Source organism: Leiobunum rupestre, chromosome 4 (assembly GCF_980474605.1).
Source record: "Leiobunum rupestre chromosome 4, qqLeiRupe1.1.hap1, whole genome shotgun sequence".
Classification (NCBI taxonomy): domain Eukaryota; kingdom Metazoa; phylum Arthropoda; class Arachnida; order Opiliones; family Sclerosomatidae; genus Leiobunum; species Leiobunum rupestre.
In genome coordinates this window covers 35,955,801-35,977,489 of record NC_143387.1, presented here as the reverse complement: position 1 = coordinate 35,977,489, position 21,689 = coordinate 35,955,801, and the positions used below count along the sequence as shown (strand labels likewise).

At 40.0% G+C, this 21,689-nt stretch overlaps 2 protein-coding genes across 5 annotated transcripts in view; both read left to right on the top strand.

Moving 5' to 3' along the window:
- cu (NADP/NADPH phosphatase nocturnin) overlaps window positions 1-9,798 on the top strand; it is a 28,272-nt gene extending 18,474 nt beyond the window's left edge. Inside the window, exons 1-5 of one of the 4 annotated variants that reach the window (XM_090171292.1) lie at window positions 6,608-6,992; window positions 7,080-7,153; window positions 8,260-8,534; window positions 8,610-9,020; window positions 9,080-9,798. In XM_090171292.1, coding sequence (XP_090027418.1) covers window positions 7,104-7,153; window positions 8,260-8,534; window positions 8,610-9,020; window positions 9,080-9,609 — 1,266 coding nt within the window. In that variant the 5' untranslated portion in view covers window positions 6,608-6,992; window positions 7,080-7,103 and the 3' untranslated portion in view covers window positions 9,610-9,798. Of the gene's footprint in view, window positions 1-6,607; window positions 7,154-7,809; window positions 8,103-8,259; window positions 8,535-8,609; window positions 9,021-9,079 lie in introns of those variants that run through there. The other 3 variants (XM_090171291.1, XM_090171293.1, XM_090171290.1) reach the window with 3 other exon arrangements.
- Window positions 9,799-11,930: 2,132 nt separating this feature from the next.
- Window positions 11,931-15,866, top strand: LOC149947579 (uncharacterized). Its single transcript, XM_090172425.1, has 4 exons — window positions 11,931-12,196; window positions 13,912-14,064; window positions 14,122-15,147; window positions 15,486-15,866. The coding sequence occupies exons 1-4, from the start codon at window positions 11,974-11,976 to the stop codon at window positions 15,620-15,622; spliced, it is 1,539 nt and encodes a 512-aa protein (XP_090028551.1). The 5' UTR covers window positions 11,931-11,973; the 3' UTR covers window positions 15,623-15,866.
- Window positions 15,867-21,689: the final 5,823 nt, after the last annotated feature.

Genomic DNA, 21,689 nt, shown 5'->3' with positions numbered 1-21,689 from the left:
AAAGGATTAGCGTATCTTAACCAACGTCTTGGCATTTAAAGATTGTCGCCTTTTATAAATATTTATGGCAGCTATTAAGATAACGTATTCTAAAGTGAAATTTTTCGGTAAAAGTCTTCAACTAAAGAATCTCGGATTGTTATCGGCTAGGAGCAACAAACGCAAGCTAGACTTTAAACACGCTAACGCCGTGTTGTGTACAAATTTCATTGGACGAACCTTTACGCTGAACGTTTTATGGAAAGGGGTAAGACAATTTCCGAATTTTTCCCTCCGACGCCAGCAGGCTCTAAAGCGTCTAACCAATGAAAAATGTACGCAAGAAAATGCGCGACTTTTGACGGGTTGCGTTCTCCTGGTGTTGGGTGCTGTGTTTGTTGCTCCTAGGTTATCGGATGAAATAGGAAACTGGAACTTGATTTAAAGGGAATATAACCTACGCGAAAAATCACGAAGCTCCGCCGAAAATATAAAATAACTATTGGAGGGCCATTATTGGAACTCTATTTGGGAATGACAGAAATACTTGCGGTTATATTTCCTTTAAAACGGAGCCGCAACCCAGTCGTCAATATATTTGCGAAACGAATTGATCGTGACGGCGCTCGTGCGGGTTGTCATTTGAAATCATAGAGCATTTTCGCTTAAAAGGCGAAATATGGCGCGAGGTCGAAACACCCGCATTTTCTAGGTTAGAAATGTACCAATGTCGTTTATAGTACGGCGGAAGGTCAACCCAATTTTGAAAGCAACAAAAATAGCAGATGCAGAAGCGTATTGTGGCTCGAAAGTAATTGTATCTCTTTCTTTGGAAGGAACGAGAGTATAAGCAACCTGTTACGGATAAAAATGGTCCAATTGACCCTCAAAATGATAATAACCATTATGTCGGGGATGTAAACACTTCTTGAAATTGTTCAATGCCTTACGCTTTATGATATTAGAAAAAACCCGCCGTGCAATCACGAGAAATCAGGATCGGCCATCGACGAATGTACCTTATTACTCGAGACCAGATGGGAAATTAATCACCGTCTTAAGTATAAAGAAAGGACCTTGCGTTTTCCACTGTAGTGGCGGCTTGTTAGAAAGGGTATGAAATATGGTATTGCTGTCTCGAAAAGTGGTTTACGTTTGAAGGAACGTGCGAAAACTATAAGTTACTAAATGGCAAAGCTCGCGCAAAGTAGTAATTAAGGCACATGTATGGGTTCTAGCTTAACGAATATAAGCTTGGTTCCTTTAACTGGTTCATACTTTGAAGGGTTGCCACGGGTCAGGGAAACGATTTTGAAAATAAGTATGAAACGTTGGGGAAAGCTCAGGGAATTCAATTTTATCTAGAAATGTTTTGAAAGTAATTTTAGTATATATTTTTATTTAGTTAGGCCTAGTTGAAAGTTCTGGTCATTTGCAATATTTTTTTGTTAAAACATATAACCTTTGTTCTAAAATATAAGGTGAAGTAAAATATAAATTTAAAAAAAGATTAATTTTGACCCGAAAATGGCGAATGAAAATCTCTAAAAATGGTCGAGGAAAACCGGGAAATTACTGTGGCAACTCTGCTAGTCTGTCTCTAAATTCGTAACTGAATTAACGGGAACGTTACGAACTGTTCTTTTCAATCGCAACACCGCGTACGTTCCCAGAAAAACCAGAATTGCTTAAAATATAAAAATGTGTCCTAATTTCCGAAATTTATACGTTAAATGAAATTCGAACCACATTCAAATAAGTTATAATTTTAATATTAATTATAATAAAATTCAGCGCTACAATATTTTTCAATATTCACTGAAATCAAACTTATATAAGTAATCCAATACTGAAATAAGCGTAACATTTCGGTAATATATTTATAGTATTTGTAAAATATAAAGGCGGGTTACTGCTAGGAGGATGTAAATTACTGGTCATTCATATTCCTAGGTTACTGAGTGTCCGCTCTTTTAACCGGCTTTGTTAGCTCCTCCCCTTCCATCACGTGACTCGGGCATACCTGGCCGCTTCCCAAAATACGTGATTCGGTAGCCTCACCTTTAAAATTCAATCGAATCTATGGCCCTTTAAGCAAATCAGCCCTAAGCTAACGGATACCCTTCGCAGCACGCGTTGATCAAACTCCAGAGTTAAGTGTAAGCTTGCACTACGCTTTTTAACAAGTTCGTTTGTAGTGAAACATCGCGTGGCGTAGTATTTCCGTGGCGCACCATTCTCCTTTAATAAATTTCCGAGATAGGCGTCGTTTTCATTGATGGCGTTGAATTGGGCCAAAAAAGCCGAGAAAGTTCACAGCCACGCGCAACACACCTCGTTGAACGATTTCTTCGTTCATTATTTAAATTTTTTCCAAGACACTAGACAGCTTGGCTCTATTTAAATTTTTCCGTCGAGATAAGGGAGCGGGGAAAGAAACGGGGAAATGGTTTAATTTTTTCTTGTTAAAGGAAAGCGCCACACCCAGACCGAATATACCCAACGACCCTTCAGCTTTTTATTGGCCGCTGGAAAAGAGCTCTTATTTAGAACAACCGGGGCTGAATTATCCGCTTTACTCGACGCTTGCGAAATTACGCGTCAAACGTAGTGAGTTATCAGCGTCATTGTACCTTAGTTACTTCATCGTAGTTTTCGATAATCTTTTGGCTTGGCTTTTTGCTTAAGTCCTTTAATTTCGCTCTTAATTTGCTAGTTCTTAGCACGCCCAACCGTGAGTCATTATGTACACTTGGAAAGAAATGGCTTTGCCGGATTTAGATCTTATGACAGGTTACTAATATTCTCTCGAGGTCACATTTCTACCAGTGATGGGCACTTTTATTAAAGAACCGCTCGCTCGTGGGATATCCGCTGGCGCTCGCCAAATTTTCGCTTCTCCTTTTTCGCTCTTTTTTGAGCGGAAAATTTTTAACTCCTCTCTTTCCGCTCTTTTTTGAGAGGTAAAATTTTGATTCTCTTTATTATCTATTCTTTGAGCTGTAAAATTTTCGCTCCTCTCTTATCACTATTCTTTGAGCTGTAAAATTTTCGCTCCTCTCTTATCACTATTCTTTGAGCTGTAAAATTTTTGCTCCTCTCTTATCGCTATTCCTTGAGCTGTAATTGTTTTTCGCTCGTGTCTTATCGCTATTCTTTGAGCTGTAATTTTTCTCGCTCCTCTCTTATCGCTATTATTTGAGCTGTAATTTTTTCGCTCCTCTTTTCGCTATTCTTTGAGCTGTAAAATTTTCGCTCCTCTCTTATCACTATTCTTTGAGCTGTAAAATTTTCGCTCCTCTCTTATCACTATTCTTTGAGCTGTAAAATTTTTGCTCCTCTCTTATCGCTATTCCTTGAGCTGTAATTGTTTTTCGCTCGTGTCTTATCGCTATTCTTTGAGCTGTAATTTTTCTCGCTCCTCTCTTATCGCTATTATTTGAGCTGTAATTTTTTCGCTCCTCTTTTCGCTATTCTTTGAGCTGTAAAATTTTCGCTCCTCTCTTATCACTATTCTTTGAGCTGTAAAATTTTCGCTCCTCTCTTATCACTATTCTTTGAGCTGTAAAATTTTTGCTCCTCTCTTATCGCTATTCCTTGAGCTGTAATTGTTTTTCGCTCGTGTCTTATCGCTATTCTTTGAGCTGTAATTTTTCTCGCTCCTCTCTTATCGCTATTATTTGAGCTGTAATTTTTTCGCTCCTCTTTTCGCTATTCTTTGAGCTGTAAAATTTTCGCTCCTCTCTTATCACTATTCTTTGAGCTGTAAAATTTTCGCTCCTCTCTTATCACTATTCTTTGAGCTGTAAAATTTTTGCTCCTCTCTTATCGCTATTCCTTGAGCTGTAATTGTTTTTCGCTCGTGTCTTATCGCTATTCTTTGAGCTGTAATTTATTTCGCTTCTCTCTTATCGCTATTATTTGAGCTGTAATTTTTTCGCTCCTCTTTTCGCTATTCTTTGAGCTGTAAAATTTTCGCTGCTCTCTTATCGCTTTTCTTTGAGCGGTAAAATTTTCGCTCCTCTCTTATCGCTATTCTTTGAGCGGTAAAATTTTCTCTCCTCTCGTTTCCGTTTTGCACTATTTTAAAAAGATATTTTACCGCTTAAATTCGCTCAAAATGACCAAAACCGCTCGAAATGAGAGGAGCGCACCCATCACTGATTTCATAAAAACTACATTTACCGACTATAGATGAAGTAAGGGGATTAGGGCTGTGCGAGTACTCGAACATCATCGAATACTCGGCCTTTTTTGAGGTTGAGTACTCGAACTCGACCTCGAATAAGTAATTCGAGAATACTCGTCGATTACCGAGTACCAAAAATTGCATATTTGGGTACCCGATTACTCGAATAAGCTGCTCTCTAAACTCGTCGAGTATTAGTTTTTTCTATCCTCGTTTGCCTCAAAGTTCAAAGAGGGGTTTTTACAACTTTTTGGGGGCAATAAACAGTACCTACAAAGTTATAGAAACTGTGCTTCATTTAAATTAAAGGAATGTTTTTCAGCATTGAAAGTAACTTTATACTCGTTTTAAATTTAATTTCATAAATAATTGAATAAAACCAGCTCCTAATCAAGTACTCGATAACCCGACTCGTTAAAAATATTACTCGAGGTTTTGTTTTAGTTACTCGACTCGAATAAGGGAAATTTTCCCCTTAATCAAGTACTCGATTACTCGACTCGACTTCAATATTACTCGACTCCAATATTACTCGACTCGAGTAATCGATGAAAAAGAATTTGGTACTCGATACCCTACTCGATTGCCTGAAACCACTAGTCGCACAGCCCTAAAGGGGATTTTTAGATTTTTATATATCCTTGAAGGAGGAACAGTTATTCCAATAATTTGGTTTTTTTTAAAATAAATTTTATTGTTTTAAATTTGTTTTACTTTTCTTTGTTCACAATATCAAAATGCTTTTTCCAAATTATTTTATTCTGGTACCATCATTGCAGCTCTTGTAGACAAAGTTCGTCATAGATGGCGATACTCAGTTATTCATTTACTCAGCAGACGAACATTCGTACAGTGCCACCGCTTTATTTCCCCCGCTTCATGAGAGGATGATTTGAAATCTCTTCTTTTATTATTATTAATTACTAATTATCAATAATAATTTATTAGTCATTAATTATTAATTATTTAAATATTAATAATTAAAAGTAAACAGAGTGCATTTTTGAAAAACCCATTTTTAAAATGCATTTTGTATTTTTATTTCGAGCTGCAAAAACCATTTTACATTTTGCATTTGGAGTTATGGAGAAAGTATTTTGCATTTTCCAATTTGAAAAAAAAAAAGCATTTTTGAGAAACCCTGGTAATTTGCCTCGGGTACGTCTTTAACTTTCAGGTTTTTAAAAGATACTAAATATTACAAATCTGGCAGTCTGGCCATATTCTGGATAAAAATAGCTAGCCCGTTCGCGCCAGTGTTGGAAATAAGCTTTTTAAAAGTACTGGTCGATGTGACCACTATACCCCTACTTAAAAATAAATTAACCTAAATGACCCCCCTTTTCTGCCCCACCTCTCTCGCCTCTTTTATTTTACCTTTGAAAGTGAATTGTTAATAGCGATTAGGAACTATAATGAGTTTTAATTATCACAAACCAAAGAGCTTTGATATTTAGCACATTTCTTAACGAACTTTAAAAAATATTTCATCATCTTCTGGTTCTTGGAGAAAAAAAAAACGGTTTTACTCCTTTTGACCTTCTTTTTGTTTCTAAAAGTCATAAATAAATTGCAATGTCTTCTATGCTTATTTTCTTAAACATATTCTTAATGATTGATCTAGATGTTTCGCATTTAGTTCGATGAATCTGACTGATTTTAGTCAAATTGCATTACTGCCAGATGCCACGAAATACGCTCAATTTAGGAGTCAAAATCCGCAATTTCATTAGCTGTGAGAAACTGAGAGCGCAACGCTTTTATCACTTAATTAAAAATAAACTGGCCATTATGACCAGTGAACCCCCCAAATTCTATTTAATTTACTGGTCATAGCCCAAAATAAACTGGTCTTTGACCGACGCCACCGCCTTATTTCCAACACTGGTTCGCGCTGTAAGCGAAAACTACGTCTAGTTCTTATTCTTAAAGTGATCATTTTTGAATATTTCCATAACGAGCGCTTGCAAAACGCGCCGATTGACACACAATCAAATGAAACATCGTTTTAAACTACCCGCATACGCTTTTACTTTCAAACATCATTATCAAAAATACGACAAAAAACGGTCAAGGCTTATTGTTATTGTAAGTCTATTACGGTGGATGTATAACTCTCTCAAGAAAACGTGTTTTCCAAGAATAAAAAAATCCTTGACAAAAAATAACAATTTGTATCAAATATCGAAATTAATGGTTAATCTTCCTTATCTCGCGTATTAAAAATGTCAAGATCACCGTATTTACGAGAAATGACAGTTGTAAATCTTATTATTTGTAACGGCTTTTATTTAAGCTAAATACTGACAATATTAAGATAACATTATTGGTTAGAACACGACGTAGGTAGGAGATTAAACTAGTTAACCAAAATTTAGAGCTTATAAGTTAAAGCTAAATTAAATAAAATATGGTATTAATCGTCTTCGCGACTGTCTTTATTAATTTGTGGGCTATGTTTTGTCTCTTGCTGCAAGGTGACCACGACGCTGAACCGGTCTTTAACCGTGCCTTACTCTTCCAACGCCTTCCTGGTATCGTTGCTGGTAGAGTATCGATAACCTTCCGCGACTTTCCCCCCATCTTTTTAACCGATTGGAGCGCCCCCAGCGAGAGTTTTCGGGAGCGGTATAACATCAAAGTGGTCTTATTACTCGTGTTTACTAGAAATTGGGGGGCGGGGGTAGCGAGTCGGATTTGGAAGCGGGGGAAAAATCCAAGCAAAGTGAACGCCCTAGAAATATAACACCTTGGGGTTCCCACCGAAACGGAGGACTCCCTTTTTAGAGCCATTTCAAATCAGTCGCTGTTGAGATTTCGCTGAGTACGCCTGCACTTTAAACCCCTTTGGCATCCTCATCAAACAGATGATTATAAGATTTTGAAAGATTTTTTTTTCTCTTTTACTAAGATATATAGTCGCTTTAGTATTGTCATGGAACCGACACTAACCACCAAAAAGATGATTATTAACTATTTGGTTCGGTAAGACTTTTTCACTTCATATTTATAAGCTTTATTACGAATGACCTAATATAATATTATGGTACCGATAATTTTCGCGCAATGTTAGTAATTTACGATATATAAGAAGTATCGCGAATAATCTACGAAATTGATGTCATACTTAAATAATTATGATGGTTTATAATTCTTTAATTTAGAAATGACTTTACTCTTACACGCAAATGGAATTTCTTTTGAAGTAATTTTATAAAGTTAACGAGATAATTAAGATGCTCTGCTACGTATAGTCTTTACTTAATAAATTTTGAAACTTCAGTGACCGCTGCTCAGTGATATCGTATTAATTTTTTTAACGCGAAAAATTAAATATTAGCTAAAAAATTAAGTGAGTCGAAAGGTGAGACATTTTCAACGTATTTGGCTCTCACATAAAATACCTAAAACATACACTCGGGTTTTCATCGTGATAAATAATTGAGGATTTTGCTTTCAAATTGAAATGAGTCGTTCATCGCTAGCGTATCAACGACCATTTATTCAATTTTATTCAATTTCACAAAAAAATATCTTATTTTATTCGCGTCAAATCGTTGCGTACTGTATTCGGGTCCTCGTTTTTTTTTATTATCCCATTGAATAATAACAAAAATAAAGTTTCCCTTTTGACAATTTATCAGTTTGCGTTTCCCCTTTTTCGGGATTTCGAAATTTATGAAAAGAGACGAGTTTGCGTACGCAGACGTTGAGACGCGCGATTGCAATCAGGAAACTGTGCTTTCCCGCCTAGACACGCGGTTTTCCGGGTTGGACTGGTGGCGTTTTGACGGTTTGACCCAGGAATTACCGCCGGGATATGCCCAAAAATAATAGAGAGACGGATAACTAAAAAAACGACAAAATTCGCTCGTTTCATTTTTAAACGGACCTGAAAAGAGTTTAAAAAAAACAATAGAACAACACAGTATCGGTAAACCCGTTTATTTAGTTTTAAACCTTTTTCGTACGAGATAATTTCTATGGCAAATTTAAAATAGGATTTCAATATCGCGGTTTCAATCCGAAATAACTAGTTTCAAAAATCGTGTTGAGTATTAGATTTTTGATTTGCGCGAATTTATTTTTAGAATGGGAAGTTTTTCATCCGCCATGAAAATCCCGAACGAAGACAAAGCCGATTCCGATTTGTCCATGTCCTCCTCGCTGACTTGGGAGGAGGTGCTCAATCGTTGCCGTTCCGAACTCTTACACTGGCCTCCGTTGATCAGCAGGAGGTTCGTGACTTGTCCGTTGAAGAACAGCCAAATTAACGAGGAGGGGAGTGGCGAATTTGAGGTTGCCTCGAAAATCCTCAAAGACTCCTCCGTCGTTCGAATCTTTCAATGGAATGTTTTATCCGAAGGTTGCCTCTTTTTTCTATATAGACGTCCTCACGATCTTGATCGAAGTATTAACTCTTAACTAATAACCGTTTCAGCATTGGGCAAAGTTTGCGGCAACGACAACTTTGTCGCTTGCCCCGAGGGGGCGCTGGAGTGGAAGTTTCGGCGCTGGCGTCTCCTGGAGGAAATTGTCACGGTCCAGCCAGACATCCTGTGTCTTCAAGAAGTCGACCACTTCAAGTTTCTGGAGACGACTTTGGCACCTTTGGGCTTCAAGGGTATCTTCTGTCCCAAACCGGACTCTCCCTGCATTTACGTCGTGGGCAATAACGGGCCCGACGGGTGCGCCATCTTCTGGAACGAAAACGAATGGGAATTGGTTCGAAGTCACGAACGAACTCTCGAGGTCTGGGGATGTACGTCCAATCAAGTGGCGATATTCGCTCTACTAAGGAGAAGGAAACGACACCGCCGTTACTCCGTGGACGCGCTCATGGACACCGAAGGTAATCACGCCGAACGTATACCCATATTTGACTCCTACTAATTACGAATGTCCACCTAGATTCGAGCCAAACCCTCTCGGTGGCTACCACTCACCTTAAGGCTCGCCAAGGCCCGTTACTGCCCACATTGCGGCACGAACAAGGCAAGGACTTGCTTCGATGGGTGCGTGACCACTGCCCGGCTGACTGCCCTCTCGTCCTGAGCGGAGACTTCAACGCCGAACCGACTGAACCCGTTTACAGCTCAGTTTTGTCCGATCCCGCGCTTTCCTTGGACAGTTCCTACGCCTCGGTGGTCGCGGCCGACTCCGAAAAGGCCGACTCCGACCGCGCCAATAGCAATAATAACGCCAAAACGCTGGCGAAGTCGGAGCCACCCTACACGACTTGGAAAATAAGAGGTGAGGGCGAAGACTGCCATACCATCGACTACGTCTTCTATTCGAAGAACTCTTTGGTCCCGGAGCGAGTGCTCGCTCTGCCTTCCGAGAGTGACGTCGGCCCTGGAAGAACGCCCTCTTACCAGTATCCTTCCGACCATTTCTCCTTGGTCACGGACTTTCGGTTCGCTACGAACGACGCTAACTAATCAGCGCGAATTAAGGGTTCAGACGCGTCCAAGCTAGGTTACCTGACTCACTTCCGAGACCTAAGGCCAAATGTTCACTATATATAAATATATATAAATATATCCTCCCGTTTCATTGTGATTATAATTTATGCGCTAACTGTATATTATTTGTAAATAATACGAAACTACGCTTCATTAAATGACGTTTTCATAATACGCCTTTCATTCTTCCAACCAACTTTCTAGTTTCTGAAAGAACGACCCATTCCAAACTCTGTCACAGGCCCGTACACAGCCGCTCAAATTCTTTTTGGGGGTGCCAATGCCTTGAGTCTAATCACTTTTCTCTTTTTCGTGTATCCGGTTGTAGCCCTAAAATATCCGTCAAAACGAAAACATTTTTGATAAGCTGGTTCAATATTTCTACAATTGAAAAGTTTTTCTGGTGCAGTGAGACGCGCGAAAGCAATTTTCAAAAACTATAGTAAAATGGTTTCAAATATCTACTGATACTAGCTCGCTAGTAAAAGTAATTTTCCTTTTTGATTAATATACTTATATTTTAGATCATATCTTTCGGTAATTGAGCAATCGATTTTGTTTTCGGTCGGTCGGATTGGGGATGCTCAAGTACTCATTTGGGGGCGCTGATCATGCCCTGGCGCCCCCCCCCCCCCCCCCATGTACGGGCCTGCTCTGTCATCCTTCGTACTCGCGTAAGTTTTGACAGTTTTAACATAATATAAAACTAGATTTCGCAGCAGTTGCTTTTACCTCGACATGTTTGGGACGCGCGATTATCGCTTTGAATATGGAACAACGCTAAAAACGATTCCCACTAAATCCGACTCTGCCAGATCTTGGTCTCACTTGGCACTGCCGTTTCTTTACGGAAACCGAAATTGAAAAGGGCGTAGATTTACCGGAAGTTTGTTCGTCGCTATCATGGACACTTATCAACTTAACAGAAAGGAAACCACAGTGGCCTTGAGCTATTTCTTAATACCGGAATGTCTGTCTGGTAAAATAAATAAAGACTATTAATCAGTCTAAGGTTTTTAAGATCACGAAGATATATTTCCGGCGGGCAGATGGGATTTGTGACGTGTAAACTGGGTCCAAAAAATACTCAATATATGGCAACTACTTTCTCCTTTTTGGGAAGTTTCGCGCTTTTCATGATTCCCGTTGCTATTGAAAATCTTAAATATCTGAACGCCTGCTTTTTCGTCTACGGTACGTCTACCGTTTCTCTTTGGGGGTTGGTAAGACCGTAAGAGCTTAAAAATGTGTTTTTCAGTTCTGTCCGTCGGTTTGCCTTTCTCGATTTTGCTTCAAATTATTACGAAACCTTTCCCGGTTCATGTCCACTTATATGCAAGGTATCATTCAAACGCCAATGTTCTTTAGAAATCTTACGGCTTAAAAGGATGTTGTTTCGTCTACAGCGCCATGATACTCCAAAGGTTTGTCCCGTTGATCCTTCTCGAGGTTTCGAACACTTCCGAGACGATAGTGGACAGAGTGGATCCTCCAAAGTTGGAAATTTCCGGCGTAAAATCGAATGTAAAAACTATCGACGACGACGATGACCATCCTGGAATGAATTTGTTGGAAGGAATTATGTCATCTTGTTGGTGGTAGCTGTAATATCCTGCTATCTTCCACGTTAGTAGATTTCTCCATGAACAATGGTCTCGGGCTCGCGAAAGCTTCTAACTTGCTTCTTCTATCAGCGGGTAACGTACCCGGGACTCTACTTTGAGGTTGGCTACTCGACCAGCGCTTCTGTTCGTGTCTCTCGGGATTCGGCCACGTATTTTATTTGGCCGCTTCACTTGTATTTTTCCTCATTTTCGTATTTCAATTGGTCCGTCCAAGTATTATAGGTCAAAATAATGCTATTAAAAGCGTAATAAGTAACGCGCGGGTATTAATATTTTATTTTCTTCCAGGACTCTACAGGGATACTTGTTTTCAGCTATTTTTACATTTCCATACCCATGTCACTCTGCACTTTGACTGTGACAATATTGTTTTTCGGCTTTCATTTCTACAAAAGGATTGGCACTCGCTGCCCACGTCGACGCTTTGAAATTCTTCCGCAATTGATTCGCACCTTGGTTCGTCAATTAATTCCTTATAGTAATAAAACTGTACGGTTTCTATTTACTGCTTAATTTATTCGGGTAGTCGCGCTACTATAACGTAAGTGGCGCCCCGCTTAATCAACGGTACAGTCGTGTAATATAGACGACGCAGGTGTCAATGTTACTTCGCTCTTTCGCGCGTACAACGTAGCGCATTAAATATTACTGTCCATTTCCAGCCATGTTATATTGCGTCGGTAAGGCGAAATATTAGCTCTCAATTTTGATCGAGATGGGTTTTTGCGAATTGTTTCGAGGCCGGAGCGAGCCCAGTTTGCCCGATAGCCCCTCGTCGTGGTTCAATTTGTCCTTTCTTCTGGCGTTCTCTTTTACCAACATCGGTTTGTATCATATCATAGGGAGTCTTTTCGTTGCCGTGATGAACAATTACGATCTCACTCGGGAAGAAACTGCCAGAACTTTGAGCTACTACACCATATCTGCCTGTCTTTCGGGTGAGTTCATCCGCGCGATATTTCTAGGCCTAACTAATATCGCGATACGCCAGCGTATGGAGCGCCCTAAAATTGTACGGGCTTCCAGGCAATATACCAGACCGTTATACTTGGCGATTTCGCGATGAAAGTGGGTTACAATCAAATGGAAATTTAATTAAGTTACATTATCAAATGTAAATCTGTTTGTGAAATTGATTTTCAATGTATATATTCAATTGGCCTTTCTATAAAGTAACATTGGCGTTCTTGTTTAGATGTATCGGGCGCGTCCCTCGTGACGTAGAAGTGACGTTTCGCTATGACAGCCAATAGACGTTAGCGTAAACTCTGTCTTATTCAACTTGTTTAAATTTACACGCGCGTCTTGATATTTGAGCGTAAATGGGCTCGAGCGATTTCGCGCGTCTTCCCTGTAATAAAAATAATGCGCGAGCCTTTTACGCTGAAATATTAAAGAGCGCGTGGAACATTTTAGCTAATAGCAACAAACACAACACCCCACACAAGGAGAACGCAACCCGTCAAAAGTCGTGGATTTTCTTGCGTACATTTTTCATTGTCTAGACGCTTTAGCGCTTGCTGCCGTCGGAAGGGGAAAATCCGGAACTTGTCTTCCCCCCGCCCGTAAAACGTTCAGCGTAAAGGCTCGTGACGCTCGTCCAATGAAATTCGTACACAACCCTTCGTTAGCGTGTTTAATGCTAGCTGCGTTCTCCTTGTGCTTGTTGCTCCTAGATTTTAGCAAGTTGAGCGAGACATTAAAAGGTATTTCCATAAAATAAAACAAAAAAATTCAAAGCATTAAATGTTTATCTCCGCATCACGAGCTTAAGGTTTTTAGCACTTTATTGGCACGCGCATTTCGCACGTGCACTTTAAATTCTAAAAACTTTATCGACTCGAGCGCGCGCTCTCTATCTTCAATAACTATAGCTAGTGACGTAGCGAAAACATTTACACGTGACCTTCCGTATCTTATAGAAACACCTATTAAAATTCGACGAGTCACCCTTTTTATAAAGATCTAACCTAGGAGGATGTATACTCCTAGATCTAACCTTAAAAACTGAACTGACAAGGAGACATCCCGAAGTGTAACCCACCGATTTTGTCCAAACTCGGGGGATTGGTAGACCTTCGTGTATCATGAAAGATCCTAAAGGGAATTTATTCAATGGGCAACCGTTTTGCCATGGCAACGAAAAATGTTTTTGACAACACAAAATATTAAATTTTCCCATTGAAAATAACATGGGATTTTGACCTCAAATTGATCAAAAGTTGATCAAATTTGATGTTTTTTTGTCAATTTTTATCTATTTTTTCTATTTTTGGCATTTTCGAAATTTTGAAATTTGTTCAAATTTTTCACAGGGTGGGTCCTAGGAATCGGTCAGAATCCCATGTTATTTTCAATTGGAAAATTTCCATTTGTTGTTGTTAAAAACATTTTTCGTTGCCATGGCAAAACGGTTGCCCATTGAATAAATTCCCTTTAGGATTTTTCAAGTTACATGAAGGTCTACCAATCCCCAGAGTTTGAACAAAATCGGTGGGTTACACTTCGGGATGTCTCCTTGTGAACTCCTACGTATCTCGTGACGAAAGCGATACATTAAAACAAGTTCGGCAAGCGTAATGACTTTATAGAAAGGCTTATTACCATATATTATTCTACAATCTTTTTAGTTTGGTGTACGATACTCTTTTAGGGCTCGTTGTTGGTGTCATGTCGCATAAATTCGGTGGCAAAAACGCGCTGTGTTTGAGTGCCCTACTTTCCATCTCGGGATGCTTCGGAGCTTCGATGGTACCAGTTTCTTCCGATTACATCAATTATTTCTCTCTTTGTATGGTAATTTACGGTACGCCATTAATCTCTATAAAAGGTCTGGTCTTAGATCTGAAAGTTATTTTTCCAGGTCTCGCTTCGGGTCTCCAAAACGCTTTGACCGTGGAAGTCGTTGTAGGTCATTTTTTCGTCCATCGTGGTAAAGGTTTAATGTTAAACTCGCTGGCCGGGGCGCTGAGTCTGATCATCCATCCGGCGCTTTTCCCCGCCGTCCTAAACAAATACGGTCTACGTGGCTCTTGGATAATTTACAGCTGCGTTCAAGCTCAGGGATTTCTTCCACTGTTCATTTTCCAAGCTCGAAAGCCACCCGCGGAGAATACCGTTCCTAGGGTCCTCGTCGAGCGAGTTGACGAATACGAGGACGGCGAACACCATCCGGATTGCGAGTTGTCCCTGACGGAAAACGAACTCAATCTCATACGAAGAGACTACCAACTGCGTCTAGTTCAAAACGAAGAGAGTGATAAAGCCCCTCCAACCTGTTGTCGAAAGGTAAACGGTAATTCGGACACCGAAGATAAAATTAGGGAAGCCAGTTTCGAGCAATTGACGACGATTTTGGAAGAAGAAGAAACGGAACGAGAGGAATTGGAAAACGCGCGCGTTCGGAAGCCAGTGTCTAGTTATTACGGACGTCTTCGTCAAATATTCGGTAATTATCGTATATACGCGCAGTTGCTTTGTCAGGTGGTTGGAGGCATTACGCACGGTCTGGTCTGCAATACTGTCGTTGACTACGGTATTGATTCTGGTTTGACGTTTGTGCAAGCTTCAAAATTCTACGTGGTGCTTTGCTTTGGCGGCTTGTGCGGCATTCTTCCCTCGGGCTGGCTCGTCGATTGGAATGGAATGGAAGACGACCTTAAAATATCCCTGTCCATGTTGATTGTCACCTTTAGCTACGTTTTACTTTCCGTGGGTAAAGGTTGGCTTCTGTACTCCGCGGTGTTCTTAGCGGGTTTCTCGTACGCTTTGTCGTCCAATATCCGAACGAACATAATGTCTCACTTTGGCTCCGATACTACGAGTACCTTACTTGGTTTCGGTTTCTTTCTCAATGGTTGTCTGCAGCTGGGAATACCTGCCATCATAGGTAACGATATTATTTATTTTTCTACGTAGGGTTTTAAATTGAAAGGCACCCATTTAAAAGCGTGCCCTTTTTATATTTAAAACGAGTGTTTGGGATTAAACTATTGGATACAATTGGATCGAGGCTTCGTTAAGCTTTTGTTTGCTTCCGGATATTTTACGCGTATATTAATACACTGAGGGTTGCGAGGAAAAGACTGGTAAGAAAAATATCCTGACAACCCTCAAAGTGATACGAATGTATGAAGCTATAAAAGATAGCTCATGGATTAGATAATGACGGCGTCGCTTTAAAAAGTTCTTTGTTGAAATTGAAAGAAATTTATTTTTGCTTTTCAGGTCTCAGCAGAGACATTTACGGAAGCTACGTCTACTTGTACGTTTTATTGACGATATCCTGCTTAAGTGTGTCAGTCCTATTTCTCGCGATGTATCTCAGCAATAGAATGTTGCGGAAGACACGACCTTCTAAGTAAATGTCGTCTTACTCCCGAGAGCGTGGAGCCGCACGGAATTTTTTCGAAATTATCCGGGTTCCGCGAGCTCTCGCCATCTAGTGGTAGTATTGGGGATTTGAAAGTAGTCGCGCCAACAATTTACAGATGGCACTGCGATCTAGCTGCCAATGGCGCTACATTCGCTCAATACTTCAGCTACGTTAGGCGTCTATCACGTTATATTTGAACAATATCGAATAATGCGCAAACTATATCGTGAACAATCTCTAACGTAATAAATAAAATATATTTTTCAACTATTATTCTTGGATTTTTGATTGCTAATGGCAATAAATTTTAAAATATCAATGGTGTTGGGAATTTGACGGATATCCGCTAAGCCTAGTCACGCCACCATGTGTTTCCCCAGCTTTGAGATCCACTCGCGAGCTTCTCTCTATCCAGGCGCTGCTCTTGAGCTTCCTTCATCCCAGACGATCCCTCAGCGTATCCGCCCCCATCTTTCTCACCCCCGGAGTCAGTCGGAGTGGACCTTAGCTTTCAGGCAATGAACCCGCCCTGTTGTTAAACGGAAGCCTCCTCGGACGCGCGACGCGAAAGCCCAGAGCTAGTGCGTGTGTCGGGCATTTAACAGTACTCGAGTAGATCTCGCCGCGTTGGTCTAAATATAGTTCCAATTCAATCGAAGTAGGCGAGTTAAGCACGAGGGAGTGTCACTCGCGTATTTTACGCTGGAAAGTCCAGTGAGAAACGCGTTCTTGGTCAACGCGCCTTTTCCAGTTGTGGCGTTTATTAACGAGTGATCGCGTAAAAAGCGTTGTTGTCTGGCTCGTGTTTTGTCCGCGAAAGGCAGAATGAAAGTCTCAGCGGGAATCTTCGGTGGCGACAAGCAGTCTGCGAGGCGTCTGCCTTCAATCGAGCTTCAATTCGCGATTCAATAAAGTAAGTGTTACTAATCACTCTGTACATAGGTGACTCGGAGAATAAACGCACCGAAACCAATTAAATTTCCATTACTACAACCTAGAATGTTATCTCGTTACGTTAATTAATTGTAACCTTAATTACGAACCAAAATTAATCACTGAAAAATCTCGTTATATTTTATTAAGTTAATGTCTCGTCCAACAGACGTCGCGCGATAGTTTCCGAAAATGCGTTTCGAAACTCAATATTCAGATGTCGCCGGTGGGCACGATTTTACTTTAGAAATCAAATTTTGGGCGGGAGAGGCGGTTTTTGTCAAGTAGGTGTATTTGGCGGCTTTTTGTTTTTGGGTTAGTTTTGGGGTGAGTTTGTAGGTGATTGTTTTGGGGTGAGTTTGTAGGTGGTTGTTGTGGTTTAGTTCGTAGGTGGTGGTTTTAGGGCGAGATTGTAGGTGGTTGTTTTAGGGTGAGTTTATAGGATGGTGGTTTTAGGGTGAGTTTGTAGGTGGTAGTTTTAGGGTGAGTTTCCAGGTGATGGATTTATGGTGAGTTTGTAGGGTGGTTATTTTACTGTTAGATTGTTGGTGGTTGTTTTAGGGTGAGTTTGTAGGGTGGTTATTTTGCTGGTAGTTTGTAGGTGGTGGTTTTAGGGTGAGTTTGTAGGGTGGTTATTTTGCTGTTAGTTTGTAGGGTGGTTATTTTATGGTGAGTTTGAGGGTAGTGATTTTGGGTGAGTTGTTTTGGGAGGTTTTGGTAATTGTTTTGGACGGATTTGGTGATTTTATTTCTTCTTCGTATTTTGGACGAGAATATCGGTTTTCTTTAGAAGGTTGCGTGCTGACTTACGATCGTGTGGTTTCTGAACGAAGATAATGCACAGAGGACCCTTGCTCTGACTATTTAAATTGCCAAAATATCGAAACCTAAGGCAGACAGTCACTAGCTTTTTCATAAAGACTATTTCAGTTTAGTTCAAGGTATGAAGGTAAGAAATATGGCACCCTGGTTGTATATTAGTTTTCTGACAGTTATTGCCGAGAAAAGCCAGAGTTCCTTCACAGGTGATCCCCAAAAGGGCGAAACCGGTCTACTGGCTGCAAGGTTTACTTTAGAAATATGAATATGAATATTTTAAAAGTGTTTCATCATTCTAGGTATTTTCTTATATAGAGAGAACAGTTCCATATTGTTTTTTATTTGTGATATATTTTAGTTGTGTATGGGCTAGGTAATAGGCAACTGACAGACAATGAAGTATTTCCAGAAATAGCAGTAAAATATCATTAATCGAAATCCAAGTTCGATGCCGTTGAACTTCAAAAAATAATTTAAAATTCTGAAAGTGTTCGCGTACTTAGTACTGTTAAAGTTGCGGATTTTTAAGAGTTCACGAACTGTTATTAGCACAGTCAGTGTACACCGAGTTCGCGGAGTTTTCCCCCTAAATAACTAAAACCGACGCAAATAATACCCTTACAAATGGGCATAATTTAGAAATAACTAATACAAAATGCAACGTTATTTTTCAGAACATGATGGACGAAATTGGTCAATGAAGTGTTGACCGGCACATGGCTCAGGCTCGCGACTTCGAGATCGATTTGTCTTCTCCCACGTTTTGTGACAGGAAAGTTTCGTTTTTAAACACCCCCCCCCCCCCCTAAATTTCAATTTAACTCTAAAAGTCCACCAGCCAAAATGTATTATATTTTGGTTTGTTGATTCAATCGTTTATTTATTACGCCGTTTTGATATTAAAATGCCGAATTTTACCGGTTTACGGTTGAGTTTATACGTGTTAAATTTCGTAAATAAAGTGAGCCGCGTAATATTCCAAACTTATATTTCAGACGTGAATTTAAAAGTGCTTAGAATTAGACCTATAACAGAATCATACGCGGAATATACATTCCTACGGGAGGGTTTAACAAAAGATTGATTAGATTTCTCTACGTCGTCGTTTTCGTCTGCAACATAGTAAAACGCCGCTACAAGCGGACAGCAGCAAGAAAGATATTGGGGTATCATTGAATCTAAACAATTGGTTCAAGACATTTACTGATTTTATTGTATTAATGGGTTTAGCTTTTACGCATTGCAAACCAACCTTGAAATTAGCAGGACACTTCCAAACACAACTGTAAACCGGACAAATTCGAAATTCCCGTCGTTTTACGAGTACTTAAATGTATAGCCTTCTCAGATTTGACCTGTGGTCGAGTTTCCTGGCCAGACCTGCCACCATCTTGTATTCCGCGGATTAAACTGTTTCTCTTCTTAAGAGATCCGAATTTAATTTCCTGGCGATGTATATCAACACTTTTAGGAAAATGGGGTGTAGGAACTAGGATGGGGTGCGCATTTCATTTTGAGTGCTGGCGCATTTTAGCACCCACCCCATCTTAAATACGCAATTGCTACGTAAAAATGTCGCCAGGTGAAAATGACCCCAAGACAGTTATCAGACCACTTGTAGAGTCTGAATATTTTAATTTCTTTATGTCTGAAACCAATGATATTTTTCGGAACAATTATTATTTATTTCAAAATAATTTTAATCGTAAAAAAAAAACATAATGTAAATACAGTAATTCAACGTTGGTGTCCCAAAATAGATATAACTTAGAAAGGTAACAACAATTAGGAATAACGTTCGAACTCTTACTACCGGTGAAAGAAGCAACTACGTTTTGTTGTTTTTAAGAAAGTAAGATATCGTCCAGTACCCGCGGACGATGTGTCCGATGGAACTTATGTCCCAATTGACCCCGCGCTCTAGACCGGCTCAGAAAAGCTACGCATCGATTATCAACAACCAAATGGACTATCAACGAATCAGACACCGGCGTTTGTTGAGGAACTGGAAATACAAGACGTCGTCAAGACTATTGACGCTGTTAGTGGATTGTCCGATTTGCATTTCTGGAGCCTGCCTGTAACACCAACGCTGGAACAATAAGTGAGTGTTTACTCTCTAGATATAAGCCGTTTAGTAGTCAACTAGCTATAGACTAATCAGCTAGGCTAATACTTAGGCCTATTGCCTAAGTCATCGAACGACTTTGAAAGCCATTAACTTAGGTAACATGGTCCTAATGCGTAGGAGGGTGGTGGTAGGACATTCGTGCCACGCGAGCCAACAGCTCCCTACACTGACTATTAGCGTTCACCTCGGAAAAAACCTGTCGCGTACGGTTTCGATTACTCGGATTCTTACCCCAATCACAGAAGCCCGACGGGTTTAAATTAGGGACATTCCAAAGATGAACTCGAAACGTAACTGTCACGCTGTCCCGTTGACGACTAGCGAATGTATTTGAGATTGAAGTGCTATAAATTCATTCGGTGCCCGCGAAGACGCGTTTTCGATATAGTTACGGCATCTGTTCGCGGTAAGTACATTGCGCCGCGCAGTTTAGCCCTGATGGAATCGAATTGGTTCGAGAAGACGGATCACGTAATTGTACGGGATTAGCATCGAAGACTTGATTGATCATGATTGAATGAACCGATAAATGTTGGGGACATATTCTCAAAACGAGACGATGCCAGATGACTTAAAGATCCTCCTTAGAATTTAGTTCTTATCTACAAAACGAAGGCTATTAATGCCATTGCCTAATGTTTTATTAGCGCTCGTAAAACCATCTTCGGAGTACATTGTGGCAGAAGCAGACTGGATGAATCATAGATAGGCAACTCACGTATGTAGATGCCTAGCTTCGCGCGGTTCGCTCAAAAGAGAAACGGAAACGAATGACGTAACGATTATCGAGACGTTTCTGCTTCTGTCTCGGATTTGACGAGGGCCGCCAGCAGCGAATGACAGTCGCATTTTAATTAACGCTAGTCCTTAAGAAGCGTATAATTAGCTATGATAAATTCGCCAACTTCGACCGGCCTCTTTTGGCGCCTTTGGCTCGGTAATTACTCCCTCGTACGTTAGGACCATTGAGTTGGGAATAAATAGAGGTACAACTAAATCTGGCTGGCGCGGGACCAATTTCGTTCAATAAGGAGACTTTATCAACTTTATCGTTCTACCGTGGCGGCATCTGTCTCTAGTGGTGGAAACTATATTGCAATTGAAAATTTTCGCGAATCTGACGCGAAATTGAAATGTATGATTACTCGTAACAAACAAACCTTTGAAGTTGTTTAAAAATAATTTTATTCTGTCAACACGATCCTTTTAACTCAAGTTACGGTGAGTTAGCTAATAAATATTTATTTTTAGCCATATAACTCTACAAAATAAAGATGGCGCTACCGCCTAATTATAAAGATGAATTTCGTACAGTCTTATCAGAACATGTCCCGCGTAACCATGGCAACCGAAATCGTAATTGTAATTCTAGCAGTATTATTCCCATACCAATGGTTAGGACGGATCTATTCGTGGCGCTGGTGGAAAGAAAGAAAATACGCTTCAGGAATAGAAACGTCCGCAATTTTAGGTCTCATTATTTATTAAAACCCGTGGTGGGCATTTTTGAGAATTTTGTGATAACCCGTTTCAAAAATTTTAAACTCAAACTCATCTCCTCTAACTACCGTAAACTAACTTTTTATCTCATCGAATTTCGTTAATTAATCTAACCTCGAGCACACTCCAGTTAGTTTTGTTGAAAAATCTGATCTCATCTCACGCACTTTTCCGTTCATAAAATATCTCCTTTCAATCTCCTATTTCTGAAATGCATACTTTGTGAAGCTTCTCTCCTTTTGAAGTTTTAAGCATCTCACCTCCTCGCAGATTATCACACTGTTCTCACAGGGCAGAACAACGACCATCACTGGCCGGTGGCCACGTTAGATTTACTGTCTTTAACTTCTTTATAACCTTCTAACGTCAGAATATTATGTTATTTTCTCTAATTGTACGTTTGGGCTTCGTTATTGGCCAATGTTTTTATATTTCCTTTGTTTTGGTTTTCTTACATCTAAACTCAGACTCACCTCCTCTCACCACCGCAAACTAACCTTTTAGCTGATCTCCTCTCATCACAATTCACTAATTAAATTAACCTCGCTCACACTCCAAATACATTCTTTGAAAAATCTTATTTAGTCTCACTTAAATTCATAGCTTGGAAACTCAGCTCCCGTCCCTCTCCATTGGAAGCTTAGAGCACCTCACCTCCTCTCAATTGCTCTCA

Coding starts and splice junctions, on each gene's coding strand:
- LOC149947579 (XM_090172425.1), top strand. CDS start 11,974: ATGGGTTTTTGCGAATTGTTTCGAGGCCGGAGCGAGCCCAGTTTGCCC. Junction 14,065..14,121: donor TCTTTGTATGGTAATTTACG/GTACGCCATTAA, acceptor TTATTTTTCCAG/GTCTCGCTTCGGGTCTCCAA. Junction 15,148..15,485: donor GGGAATACCTGCCATCATAG/GTAACGATATTA, acceptor TTTGCTTTTCAG/GTCTCAGCAGAGACATTTAC.